General features: G+C 42.5%; 1 protein-coding gene across 5 annotated transcripts in view; it reads left to right on the top strand.

Annotated features, from left to right (window-relative positions):
* Nucleotides 1-7,799: 7,799 nt before the first annotated feature.
* DMTF1 (cyclin D binding myb like transcription factor 1) overlaps nucleotides 7,800-13,736 on the top strand; it is a 128,380-nt gene continuing 122,443 nt past the window's right edge. For 3 of the 5 annotated variants that reach the window (XM_029615215.1, XM_029615218.1, XM_029615217.1), the window contains exons 1-2: nucleotides 7,801-7,997; nucleotides 10,471-10,586. In XM_029615215.1, coding sequence (XP_029471075.1) covers nucleotides 7,972-7,997; nucleotides 10,471-10,586 — 142 coding nt within the window. In that variant the 5' untranslated portion in view covers nucleotides 7,801-7,971. Of the gene's footprint in view, nucleotides 7,998-10,470; nucleotides 10,587-13,736 lie in introns of all 5 variants that reach the window. The other 2 variants (XM_029615216.1, XM_029615214.1) reach the window with 2 other exon arrangements.

The following is a 13,736-nucleotide window of genomic DNA, read 5'->3' on the forward strand; positions in this document are numbered from 1 at the left end:
GATTTGTGTAATGTGAAGGCTACTCCATAAGCATAATACAGAGGAGGCGGATGATTCTAGAGGGAAGCAGCAGAGAAATGCATGGAGCAGGAAAGCCAGTAAAGAATTTTCCTGATGCGAGTCCTTTATTCACTCTGCTGATGCAAGAGCAAATGTTTCCAAATCTTCAGCTCCTAGGGAGGTAGCTAGGAGTCTAAAGGCTTGTGCTAAACTTGCTTTAGTGCAATATCCAAGACAGTGGATGCACCCCATCGGCTTTCTGTGAAGCAATGTATAATCCTCTGTAGTGCTGCCGGAGAAGACATCAACAAGAGATACAAGAGAAGCACGTCTGCTGTTTGCAGCTGAGGGAGTCAAGAAATGCACCAAGTTAGTCCAATAAAAAAGTCTTACCTTACAGAATTGTTTTCTTTGACCTTTATTACCAGGCTCGTACAAACCAGAGAGCTGACAATTACTCTTGGTTCCACCAGAAAGAACTGAAACGTTTGCTGCCGTTTTTAATGTTGTTTTGAAATACAATCCCCCCCTTACAGAATGGACAAAACAATGGACTTGACTGTTTGCTCTGGATAAGATGATTTCTGACTATTCGGCGAGGTTAAGTGAACTTATTTTAATGCACTAACTAAAGAACCAAATCCTGATCAGCGTCCCTGGGATTCTGGTCACGTGGAAGGAAAGACTTCCTGCTCTAACTTTATCTAGCAGGTGTACAAGTGGCGTAAGAACATGGCCGGCACAGGAATAAACACTGCAAATACCCAGCGTTAGCCAGAAAGCACAGGGAATGGCCACATCACATGAAACGCTTACACCCTGGCAAATTAGCCATGCACTGAAATAGCTACGGCCAATAGTGACATCTGCTGACAATGATCCGATTCCTTTACAAAGAACTGCATTTGTACTTATTTGCATCTGGTACCCGATTCACCCGAAGCGGCTCACAACGCATTAGAATAACAGCACATGAGCAAAGGTCATTTGCAGCTTCGCAATACTGTGTGTCCGTCGATTTAACCAGCAGCAATCACATTTTACTTCGCAATTTAAAGGTGCACCTTAGGACTAGGTTTTCTATAAGACACGCTTAGTAAAACTGAGCAACGCGTAAAAGAATACGGAAGATTTACTGGGAGAATATGTACTGTAGCAACAATGCCTGTTTTCAGCAGCGCGTTCAGGTTTGAGAGAGGAGCCGGGCCTTTACGTACCTTCTGGACTGGGTGGCGCTCTGCACGTCTCGGGGCTGGAGGGTTGCAGGGGGAGAAGGATCTGTTCTTTGTATTTCATTGCCAGGGAACGTCTGAATGGCTTCTTCACCGAGACATTCGCCTCGGAGTGCCTTCAACATCAGGGCTAGCATTTTGAATTCTGGACCTTCGTTTTCACTTTTTCTTTGTCCTGGGAATTTCAATGTTATAACAAAAAAAACCCAAACCCCAAAACAGAGGAATGTGATGTTGATATCACATACAGGAGACAAATCAGTGGAAAAGTCAAATAAAATCAAATAAACCCTGAAAACGAAGGTCCCTAGGTATTGGTAAGCAGTGTGGGTTTTGCTGGCAAACCAGGGTTCAAATCCCACTGCCACTCCTTGTGACCTTGGACGAGTCGATTCACCCTGCAGTGCCTCAGGTGCAAACATAGGATCGTGAGCTCTGTGGGGACAGGAAAATGCTTACAGTACCACTTTTTTTTCATTTTCAGCTAAGTTACAATGCAAGACTGCTCTTGCTTAGGAATGAATGAGCCATCAATGAAATACAATAAAGGCAAAAATATCTCCAGAACACGATCAGAGTGTCATCCAAGCAAAGTCCACATGGTGGGGAGAGAACTAAAGAAATGATTTACGGAAAATGCACAATTTTAATGAACAGGGCCTACAGACTAAATGGTTAAACCTTCAGGAAGCCGGTTAACATTTCTACTTTGAAGAAAGGATCCGAGCTGAATATTTATTTTATTTTATTTATTTAAGTTTTTTATATACCAACATTCAAGACAATAGTCCCATCATGCTGGTTCACATGAAACAGGGGTGCAAAATAAGCTTAAACTTGAACAATAGTGCGGAAAAAGCAGTTACATGTAACAGGGGAAAATAGAACTTGGAGTAAGAAGGAAGAAAGGAAAAGGAAAACCAGCTAATTACATATAATTACATTGTAAGAGGTAGCTAATAGTGATCTTGGTGGTGATGTGTGTTGATTGTTAGGAGTTAAATAATATTGGAGTTAGGAAAGGCCTGCATGAACAGCCAGGTCTTGAGTCTTTTCTTGAAGGTTGAGATGCTGGATTCCATTCTAATATCTGGTGGGATGGAGTTCCATAAGGTAGGGCCGGCTGTAGAGAAGGCCCGGTCTCTTAGCGTAATGTGTCTGGTAGTTTTGGCTGGGGGTACTTGAAGTGATATAAGTGAACAGGGTCAGTATAGTGATATAAGTGAATAGGGTCAGTAAACACATATTTAACACCAGAAACATTAATTAAACATCTGCGGGGAAATCTTAATAAAACGATGCACCTAGAGCCAAAACTCTAGGGTTTTTTCAAATGTATCTCCTTTACAAGATCTGTAAAGATGAGATTGACATAACTGACATCACAGAGACTTGGTGGAAGGAGGATAACCAATGGGACAGTGCTATATCAGGGTACAAATTATATCGCAATGATAGGGAGGATCAACGTGGCGGGGGTGTGGCACTTTATGTCCGGAAGGGTATAGAGTCCAACAGGATAAAGATCATACAAGAGACTAAATGCTCAGTAGAATCTATATTTATTTATTTATTTAGAGACTTTTTTATACCGAAGTATAGCATAATGCCTTCACTCCGGTTTACATTTTAAACAACTTAATACATGGAACACTTCCGAATGCAAAATGTACAAGTTTACAATAAAACTAGAAAACTAAAACTAGTTACATTTTGGTCTCTGTTAATAGAATATAATATAAGTCGGATATATCAAGAGAGACTCTGGAAGATTGGTAGAACATGAAATGTAATATAGATTTTTTTCTTTACGATGAAGGAGTGTTAATTGAGCTTTTAAGGTGAGAGGTGATAGAGGGGCGGACAAGTGAGCAGGAGGAAAGGAAGGGTTAGTGGAACAGAAAGGACGAATCGGGAAAGAGTAAAGTATTAGACGTTGAGAGGGTGAGAGGGATGTTAATATTGAATGGGTGGAGGTAGAACTGGATAAGAGAGATAAGTTTTCCAATACCGTCAGTGAAAGTTTGTCTAAATAACCAAGTTTTAAGTTCTTTTTTGAAGAAATCCCATGTGTGATGGGTAAGAGTATAGTGATAGGAGTATACTACCGTCCACCTGGACAAAATGGTCAGACAGATGATGAAATGCTAAGAGGAATCAGGGAAGCAAACCAATTTGGCAGTGCAGTAATAATGGGAGATTTCAATTACCCCAATATTGACTGAGTAAATGTAACATCAGGACTTGCTAGAGACATAAAGTTCCTGGATGTAATAGATGACTGCTTCATGGAGCAATTGGTTCAGGAACCAATGAGAGAGGGAGCTATTTTAGATTTAATTCTTAGTGGAACACAGGATTTGGTGAGAGAGCTAACCCTCAAACGTTTAAAACCTTTACTTTATCACAATAATTTTAGAACAGTTCTTCAAGCATAGATTACTGTAATGCACTATTCTTAGGATTGGCACAATCTACAATTCGACCATTACAAGTACTTCAAAACACTGAAGCATGTATACTAACCAACACAAAAAAGTATGATTACATCACATCGGTTTTGAGCTCACTACATTGGCTCCTGATACAATATTGCGTTGAATATAAAGCCCTCTGCATCCTACATAGAACAATCTATGGGGCAGGAAGAGAATAGCTAAAGGCTTCAATAAGATTACATACCCCCCCAAAGAAATCTAAGATCAAGTAATAAGGCTCTCCTTTCTATTCCGACATTAAAATCAGCACATCTACCGCAGGTCAGAAACAGAGCAATCTCTCTCACAGGACCAAAGATATGGAACGCACTACCTGAAAACCTTAGAATGCAGCAAAATGAAAAATCATTTAAAAAAGACCTGAAAACGTGGCTTTTTTGCAAAGCCTACAATGAACAGAACCAGCAGAACCAGATGGCATAGCTAGTCAATGGTGTATTATTTATTTTATTTGAATGTTATTTTTGTTGCACTGTAATTTGCCGATATAATTATTAGCCTGTTTTAATGTTTCACCACTGATTTTAAGTATAATATAGTAGTTAATATTGCTTTTTAAAGATTTTATTTTGTTTTAGCGATCTTATGTTTATTATCATGGATACTTGTAAACCGTTGTGATGGAACGTCTGATGTTCCTGTCTTGACTTCATCCGTCTCATCTTCAGCTCGTCTGGCCACCTTTCCTCGCATGCCATGTCATGGTCCGTGACCAGCCCCGGAGAGGCTGTGTAGGGTGCCTCATGGTACAAGGCCTTCTTGTCTGCAGGGCAAACCTCCGGGAGACTTCTGTTTTTAAAGCCTTGTTCCCAGTCTACAGAGTTCCCTTGTGTCTGCATCCGTCCATGCCTAAGACTCTGCCAGAACCTGCTCCGCTCCAGCTTGGTCCGCAACCAGCCACAGGCGATGTGTAGGGCGTGCCCCAGTGCAGGCCTCTACTGAATCTTCGCCATGTTCCAGTCTCAAGTTCCACGTCTTTGCCTGGAGTCTGCTTCGCGTTCAGAGAGGTCCACGACCAGCCATGGGTGGCAGTGTAGGGTGCGCTGCGATGCAGTTCTCACCCAGTACTTTCACCTGCCTCTTGAATCCTTGCCTGAAACTTCCGAGCAACTTGGATCCTTGTCCGCGTCTTCTGAATCTCTTGAATACTTGTCTGAGTCTCCTGAGTATCTAAGTCTTCGTCTAAGTATCCAAGTCTACGTCTGAATCCTTCGAGTATCCTGAGTCTTTGTCCAAGTCTTCATGTTCCTACTTTCAGCCTCCGTCTGGCCTCACGCACTCGTCATTCCCTAGCGACGGGTCCGGAAGTGCTATCGAGTGGCCGGAGGGCTACTCTCGAGATCAGCATTGCATTGCTGGATCTCATTGGTGAGTGTAGGTCCAATGGAGGGATGAGCCTGCTTAGTTCCTGTTCCGGATAATCCTCGCCTTGTCTTCGCTCCTGCTCCACCCATGCTCGTACCTGTTCACCTCCCATGGTGTGTCTTGGGGCTCCTCCCTGAGCCGTGCTGTGGCCCAAGGTCTCACATCCTACCTTAGATGGGACCGCACCTTCGTGCTCCTAACCAGGCCTGAGGGCGCGCTCCGCAACATTTACTCTTTCGAAAAATACAAAGACCAGGGGACACACAATGAAGTTACTGTGTAATGTATTTAAAACTAATAAGAGAAAACATTTTTTTACTCAATGCATAATTAAGCTTTTGAATTCATTGCCAGAGGATGTGGTGAAAGATATTAGTGTAGCTGTGTTTAAAAAAGGTTTGGACAAGTTCCTGGAGACAATTATTAAGGGAGAGTTGCAGAAATCTACTGCTTACCCTTGGGATAAGCAGCTTGGAATCTATCTACCTCTTGGGATCCTGCCAGGTACTTGTGACTTGGATTGGCCACTGTTGGAAACAGGATACTGGGCTTGATGGACACTTGGACCGACCCAGTATGCCAAGCCTTATGTTCTTATGAGTGGGAAGTGACAAAAGGTAGTGGTAAATGGAGGTCACTCCAAGGAGACAGTTTTTACTAGTGCTGTCGTGCAGGGACTGGTTTCTTTTCTACATTTCATAAGCAATATTGCAGAAGGACTATTGGGAAACATTTGTCTTTTTGCAAATAATACTAAAATCTGTAACATGGTAAACCCTCAGACGGGTATGGAAAACATGAGATGAAATAAAACAAATTTAAGGAATGATCTAGAGTCTGGCAACTAAGATTTCAAGCTAAAATATGTCAAGTCATGCACTGGGACTGCAAAAACCAAGAGATCAGTATAGTTCAGGGGGTAAAATGTTTCTAAGCATGAAACAAGAGCAAACTCTAGTGGTGATTATATCTGGTGATCTCAACATGGCCAAACAGGTGGACAAGGCAACAGTAAAAACCAAAAATATGCTTGGCTGCATAGGAAGAGGAATGGTCAGCTGAGAAAGGGAGGAGGTGATATACTGTGTACACATTCTGGAGACCGCACCTTCAAAAGGACATAACAGGATGGAGTCAGTCCAGAGAGAGGCTACTAAAATGGTCAGTGGTCTTCATTTTAAAACATTTGGAGGCAGATTTAAGGAAGTTAGGGGAGATATAACAGAGCTATCTGAATACCTTCAACATGATATGAGACTCTGGAATGAGGGAAAGGGTGAAAGGAAATAGACTCAGGAGTAGAAAGTGTGGTAGATGCATGGAACAGCTTCACAGTGGAGGTGATGCAGACAAGAACAGTATCTAAATTAAAGAACGCATGGGATAAACAAAGAGGACCGGGATTGTAGAGATGGGAAGATATGGTGTTCATGTGCCCTCCTTTCTCCTGGATAGTTTACCTTTCTCTGCCTCTGTCCTGGAGTCTAGTCCCTCCTGCCCAGCCAAAAAAAAAAATGTAATCTACATACAGCAGACTACAGCAGTGTGTGGGAAGGGCCAAGAGTCAGCAAGGCTGTGTGGGCCACCAGCAGCCAGTGGGAAAGCACTGAGGACCTGAAGGTGAAAGCAAGCTTAATCTCAGGAAGGAAGCGTGAGTCAAGGAAAACTTCTGGGCCGCAGAAGGAGCAATCACTATCTTTAAGACAATTTATTAGCTGTAGATGTTTGCTGGGTGGAAACACACTGCAGTTGTAGAGTGTGAGTGCTTGGGTATCAAAGAGAAAGTACGGGTAAGTTTGTGAGAGAAAGACCTGATGCTGTGTAGGGGGTGAGGTAAGGAAGAGGGATCTGCTATTGGGCAGGGAAAAGGGAGAGGCAGGTGGGAAAGTGTGACATGATGCTGGGGAAAGAGGACTTGTATCTGCTGCTAATCAGGGAGAGGGGTGCAGGGATCTGCTGCTGGAAATGGGGTGAAGTTGAGGGTCCTGGGACGGCAAAGAAGACAGAAGGGTCTGGAAGGGGGGAAATGGGTGAGGAGGAAGGAGCATGGACCTCCTTAGCCAGTAAGAAGGTTGTGAGTGTAGGGAGCTAGAGCAAGGAGATGGAGCAAGAAACTCATATAGATGGCAATCTCTGGGGCAGGGAATTATTGTAGCTGAACTGTGAATTATGCTGTACTCTACAGTACTTGGTTAGAGTCTTTTACAATATGGGGAGTTGTATATCTGTTTATAGTACTAATTTGTAACAGTGTTTGTAAATATATGTGCATTATCAAATTAATTTCTGTTAATTATATATGCAAATTCAATGCAACCTGCGTTTTGTCCTCCTTTCCGGGTACTCGGTGTTCGCTACCCTGTGGTGTTTTGCTGCTGTCACGTTTCTATGACTTGGGAAAGCCATCATGAATCCCTGGCAGATCTGCCGGGTACTCCCTACAGACAGGACGTAGGGTCGGCGCGTCTTGTAGCCTCTTCCTTGTGCCCCTCGCGCAGGAGGAGACGGCACAGGCCTCGGGGTGCGCTGCTTGACGCGGAAACAAACCCGGGGAGCCCCGAAAAGTCCGAGAGCAGGCACCTGCGCGTCATCAGGCGGAGCCGGGCTGGTATTACGTCATCGGAGCGCGACCGGCTGGGCCAGTGCCTCATCAGAGTGCGACCGGCTGGCAGCTACGTCCTGGGGGGAGAGCGGTTGGCCTAACGTCATCAGAGGGGGGACCAGCTGGCTGGACGTCATCAGAGAGGGACCGGCTGAGCTGCGCGTCATTGGAAAGGGACTGGCCGGCCTGCCGCGACATAGGAGGGGGACTCCCCGCCCCCCCTCTCCCCTTCCTGGGGTGCCGTTGAGCCCAGTGACGGTCCTGCGAGAGGGAGATGTTTAGTACGGTGCCGTCGGCAAGGTGAGCGACTGCCTTCAGCTCCGGGCTCCTTTATTCAGTAACTGCAGGAGAAAGCCGCCCGAAAATGACGGGGGAAAGGGGCTGGAAACAAAGTGCCAGGCGCATTCCCACTCCCGCTGTCACAGGCATTCTTTCTCTTTCAGACGCACAGTGTAACGCGCACCCACTCCACTCCCTGTCACGCTCACACACACACCCACTCTGTCACCGACATGCACTGTCTCTCACACACACACTCACTCTCTCTCTCGTGCACATGCACACGTTCACATTCATTTTCTCTCAGTTATACCCTAGAGGAAAGGCGAGATAGGGGAGGTAGAATAGAGGCATTCAAATATCTCAGAGGTTTCCATGCACAGGAGGCTCTAGAACGGGGGGGGAAATGGGTAGATTCAGGAGTAATCTTAGGAAATATTTCTTTGCAGAGAGGGTGCTGGATGTGTGGAACAGCCTCCCAGTGGAAGTGATGGGAGACAAAAACTGAATACAAGAAAGCATGGGATAAATATAGGGGATCTCTGAGGGAAAGATGGGAATTGTGGAGAGTGGTTGCACGAATCGGAAGACTGGATAGGCCAAATGGTCTTTTTCTGCTGTCATGTTTCTATCTACTCACATACTTTTCACATGTCCTTTCTTACTTTCAAACATGCACACACATCCTCTATTACAAACACTCTCACTCTTTTTCTCTCACAAACATACACTCTTTATTACAAACACTTTCTCAGGCACACAGATGCCAATTTTCAGGCACTATCTGGCTGAACAAATTAGCCAGATAAACTCATCCAGCTAACTTGGCCAACATATGTAGTGGTACAGCTATCTTATACTTGGCTATCTTATAGTTAACTGAGAAGGTTTAACTAACTAATTTTAGGACAGCCAAATAGCTGTCCTACACTTACCTGGCTAACTAAGCTGAAGAAGGCTGAAAATCAGCACTTAGCTAGTAATATTTTGTAATATTGCATTGTTTATTTGAATGTGATATAATATTTTGTACCCCACTTTGGGTGATTCTTAATCTGGACCATGGTTTATAAATGATATTAAATAATAATAATAATTAGTGCCTCCCTGGACCCTAGCCCCCTCCTCCCCCCCCCCCCCCCATCCTGCCCCTCACTTATTCAACTGTTTAGCTAAGTAGCGGTCAAATTTTCAGATAGCGCCACGTACATGGCTAAGTTGCACTGAATATCGACCTCTGGCTCTATAACAAACTCTCTCATGACACTCATTTTCTCTCACTGTCAGTCTCTTGCACATTTGCATTTGCATTGTCTCACTGTCATACACACTCTTGCTCTGGCACTCATTGTCAAAGTTGTTCACTGACATGCACTCTTTTGCACAGACACTATCATGCACACTCACACTCTGACTCTATCCCATACATACTTTCTCTGACTCACTTTTTCTGTTTTACACATCTGTCTTACTATAATTTGCACTGTTTTTCCTTTGTGCGTGCTGTTTTGCTTTATTGCATGCTATTAACATGTTTTACATGCTGTTTTGCTTGTGTGCACTATTTGTTGCCCAGATCTGCGGAAATGCCAAAATGATCACATAGAGTTAGAAAATATTTCAAAGGTGGTGTGAACTTTTGAAGATATTTTCTGTGCTCTGCATATGCAGAAAAGTGCGCCACAGTTAAACAGCAGATACACCATTTATACAGTCCAATTAGTTTAGAAGCAATGTCCCTTTCCAGGTACAAACTCTTTATAATAATGCAATGGCTCACAATTCCCTACAATTTCGCACCCTCACAAAACCCACCAGAACTCAATACTTGACCACACTACACACACTGTCACCTAAACTTACACATTTAACAACCACAAAAGAATGTGCTTTCTCTATTGCAGGACCAGCACTATGGAATACCATGCCAACCGACTTACGCCAAGAACACTGTCCAATAAAATTTAAAGTAAAACTTAAGACCTGGCTATTCCAACAGGCATACACATGAAATCTTCTACTTTCCCCCCTCATTGTTAACATCTCCCTTCCATCCTCCTCCCATTATACACCGTCCACCTTCACCTTATATACCTCATTATCTTATTCTCCTTTATCAGATGCTCCACCTCTACCATACATTTCACTGCTCCACTCTCTAGTTTAATTCTTTAGAGCATATCTTTCACCTAATCCCCTACCTTTGTCTTAACAGGATGGCATTACTCCCCCCCCCTCTCGCCTAACCTTTTTGTTTCACAAAATACTTAGCTAGTTACTATATGTTAAGTTATAGTTGATCTTATTGTTAAAGTTATTTATATTTCCTATTTAGATATTATATAGTTTGGATATTCCATTTTATTCTCAGTTTCCTGTAAAGCCTTCTACGCTGCGTTCATGTTCTGTGTAAACCGATGTGATGTCCCTAACGAATGTCGGTCTATAAAAACTTTAAATAAAATAAGATTTCTCTGTGTGTTTCCTTCTGTAGGTTGAGTATGAGCACAGTTGAAGAAGAGTCTGACACAGTGACAGTAAAATCCAAGAACTCTGTCACCTTGACTCAAGACACGGAAGGAAATCTTATTCTTCATTGCCCTCAAAATGGTACTGATATTTGGGTAACCACTCTATGTTTAAGTCTGTATATAACAGTTGTACATTGGCATTTTACACAGGAGTAGGTTTAGTTTAAATTTAGTCAACTAGAATAAATTTAGAAACCTTTTCAACTACTTCCTAGCTGGCTAGGTTCTGGATTAACATTTACTTAAAGTTAATTGAGCTGCTTTTAAATTTTAGTCCTGATTGTCTGCTTTTAGCCTCATTAACTTTCTTTTGTGTTTTTTAACCATTGGCTTCTTTTATGAAATGCCCTAAGTCTTGTCCTGTATGTTTGTCTTATTAGAGTGTAAGCTCTATTGAGAAGGGACTGGCTCTTTTTGTGTGTGTGTACAGCTCTGCGTATGTTAGATAGCACTATAGAGATGTTTAGTTGTAGTAGATGGCTGAAACATAACAGGCTAGTTGTAAATTGGGCACTCTACTAAAAAAAAACCCTTTTACCTAGGTCCTGAACATCCAATGTTCGCATCCCCCCCCCCCCCAAGCCTGCGATCTTCTTCCCTCCCATCTGCCACCAAGATCCATAAAAAAAAATACCACCCTCTTCAACACAAAGCCCTTGTCTTGCACTCAGATCAATAAAGAATATAACCCCTCAAAACCCAGCCAGCGCCTCAAAACAGTCTCTGAAAACCAATCTCTTCCCCCCCCCCACAGCCCTAAACTCCCATCAGGCACCCAGCTTCATCAGAGGAATACCACACTTTCCTCTGTACCCCTGAAGGCAGGAGGAATACAGGCATTTAGGGCTAAATTTCACTGCTGAATAAATGAATGGCTGGGTTAGGGGAGAGAACGTAGCCCGCTATTTCTGATTTCCAGCATTAGCAGCAAAGTTTGGCTAACTCTAGGCACACAAATTGCTGACCTGCTGCATCTAGACCCCCGAAGCCCCAGCAGTAAGAGCAACGAAGACCCCTCATTCCAATCGCTGTCCCTCCCACTCTCTGTTGGGATCCCCCTCTTCAAGCCCTGTTCTCGCTCCCTCCTGGCACCCAGATCCGTCAGAGGTAGATTTACCTCCTCATAGGTCCAGAATGACATCTGAATGTCTTCTTTTTTTTAATTCTTTATTCATTTTCTTAATAACTACAAACAGAAAAGATTTTTTCATCAAGTATGTTATCTCACATCCCTTAAATTAAAGTAAATATAAAGAAATAACAATTTATAATAAACGTACGTTTTCTGCTAGTAAAGTCATAAGGCAATCGGGAGATCCAAGAGTTACTAGAACAATTCCATATAGGGAAAGGAATAGAAGAAATTAAGGAGGTATTACCAATCTTATTCTTTATAAATCACCTGAATGGTTAGGTAATATTAGCCTCTACCCTACGATTATCCAGAAGATGCCGTAACTGCTGGTTCTAATTTCATCAGGCATTTACAGGGATATCTAATACTTATTTGACAACCCAGTTGTCTAACTTCCTGACTCATTCCCAAGAAATGTTTTCTACGAATTTGAGTTGCTTTTGTTTATATCGGGGTCTATCCATACTTTTTGTCCATGATATAGCTTATTCCTATTAGGAAGGAAGAGTCTCAGAATTGTATCTCTATCAGTAGGAAACATAAAAGATACTAATAGTGTTCCCCGGAATTCAAGTTGTTCTTCAGAAGAAGTTTCCAAAAAAGCGGTTAAGTTCAGTCCCAATATTCTGAGTTTGCACTGACGAAGGTAAATCATTCAAATTCCTTGGAGTAGTAGCAAAGTAAATCTTGGACACAGGAGGTATAGCGTCTATAGGTACTGAGAGAATATCAGTGAGGTTCTTTTTAAATTGTTCCTTTAGAGCAGAGCTTTCCAAACTGTGTGTCGTGACACGTTAGGGTGTCGCCTGCAGTGTGCACAGGTGTGTCGCGCACCGCACCGTCAACTCTGACGCGAGTTTGGGCTTTTTTTCTAGCGATTCACTTTTTTTTTTTTTTTTTTTTTCAGTTCATGGGTTGCTTATTATTGGGAGATTTTTGCTGTCAATCGTGGGTTTTTTGGGCTTGGTGGGTGGGACTTGAGCTCAGCTGTCCCTGTCATTGGCTGCTGCTGCCGCCGATGAGGCCTGGCCACCAGGGGTACTGACTGCAAGCAACGGTGTCTGGTGATCATGGAAGGTTTTATGCACCACAGCAGGCTTGAAGCCTGAAGGGAGTGAAGCACTTAACTGGCAACAATCAAAAAGAAGAGGTACATGAGTGTAGGGGGAGAGAGATGAGTGTGTGGGGGACAGACGTGCTTGGGCTTGTTTATTTTTTTGAAAATAGCGCTTGGAATATTATATATTTTTAATATAAATGAAAGGTTTTCATGAGATATGTTGTGTCGTGAAACATTTTATGTATATATTTAAGGAAACATACATAAATTGTCGAAATACGTTTTGTTTGTTTAACCTTTAACCTCTGGTTTGCTAGTAGACTGAATTAAAGTGTTCTGAAATTATGTTTGTCTAAAACGTGTATCACCAACATGAAATGTTTGGAAATCTCTGCTTTAGAGGTATCAACTTGATACTTGGGAAGTTTAATAGTCTAAGATGTGTTTTATTTATTTATTTAAAAACTTTTCTATACCGTTGTTAAGTTAATTAACCATCACAACGGTTTACAAAAAGGCACAAAATAGGGTTCAAAGTTGATTGGTATAGATAACGTATTATAGGTGTGCCATTAGGGAACGGTAACATTTTTTTAATATCAAAGCTGCATGTTGAGTTTGCTTATATTTTGGTTGGGATAAAAACTTCTTAATAGTTCCGATATAAAGTTAACGTTCTAATATGCAAAAGGAAATAGAAATTTTAATAAAGTTGAATGCTTGGTGCTTGCTTATTTGTTCTCATCGTTCTGCTTATAAAAGGCTTGTTTATACAGCCAGGTTTTTAGACTTACTTTGAAGAGTTTAAAGCTTCTCTGCAGACTTATTTCGAGTGGCATTGAGTTCCACAGTACGGGTCCTGCCAGTGACAGCGCTCGCTCTCTTACCTGTGAGAGTTTTGCTGATTTAACGGATGGGACAGTTAATAGCGCTTATTAGCCGATCTAAGATTTCGGTGAGGCACATGTACACGAAGTGCTGTGTTTAGCCACTCCGCTTTTTCATCATGGATTAATTTATGTATTATACACGGT

This window comes from Rhinatrema bivittatum, chromosome 9, assembly GCF_901001135.1.
Source record: "Rhinatrema bivittatum chromosome 9, aRhiBiv1.1, whole genome shotgun sequence".
NCBI lineage: Eukaryota > Metazoa > Chordata > Amphibia > Gymnophiona > Rhinatrematidae > Rhinatrema > Rhinatrema bivittatum.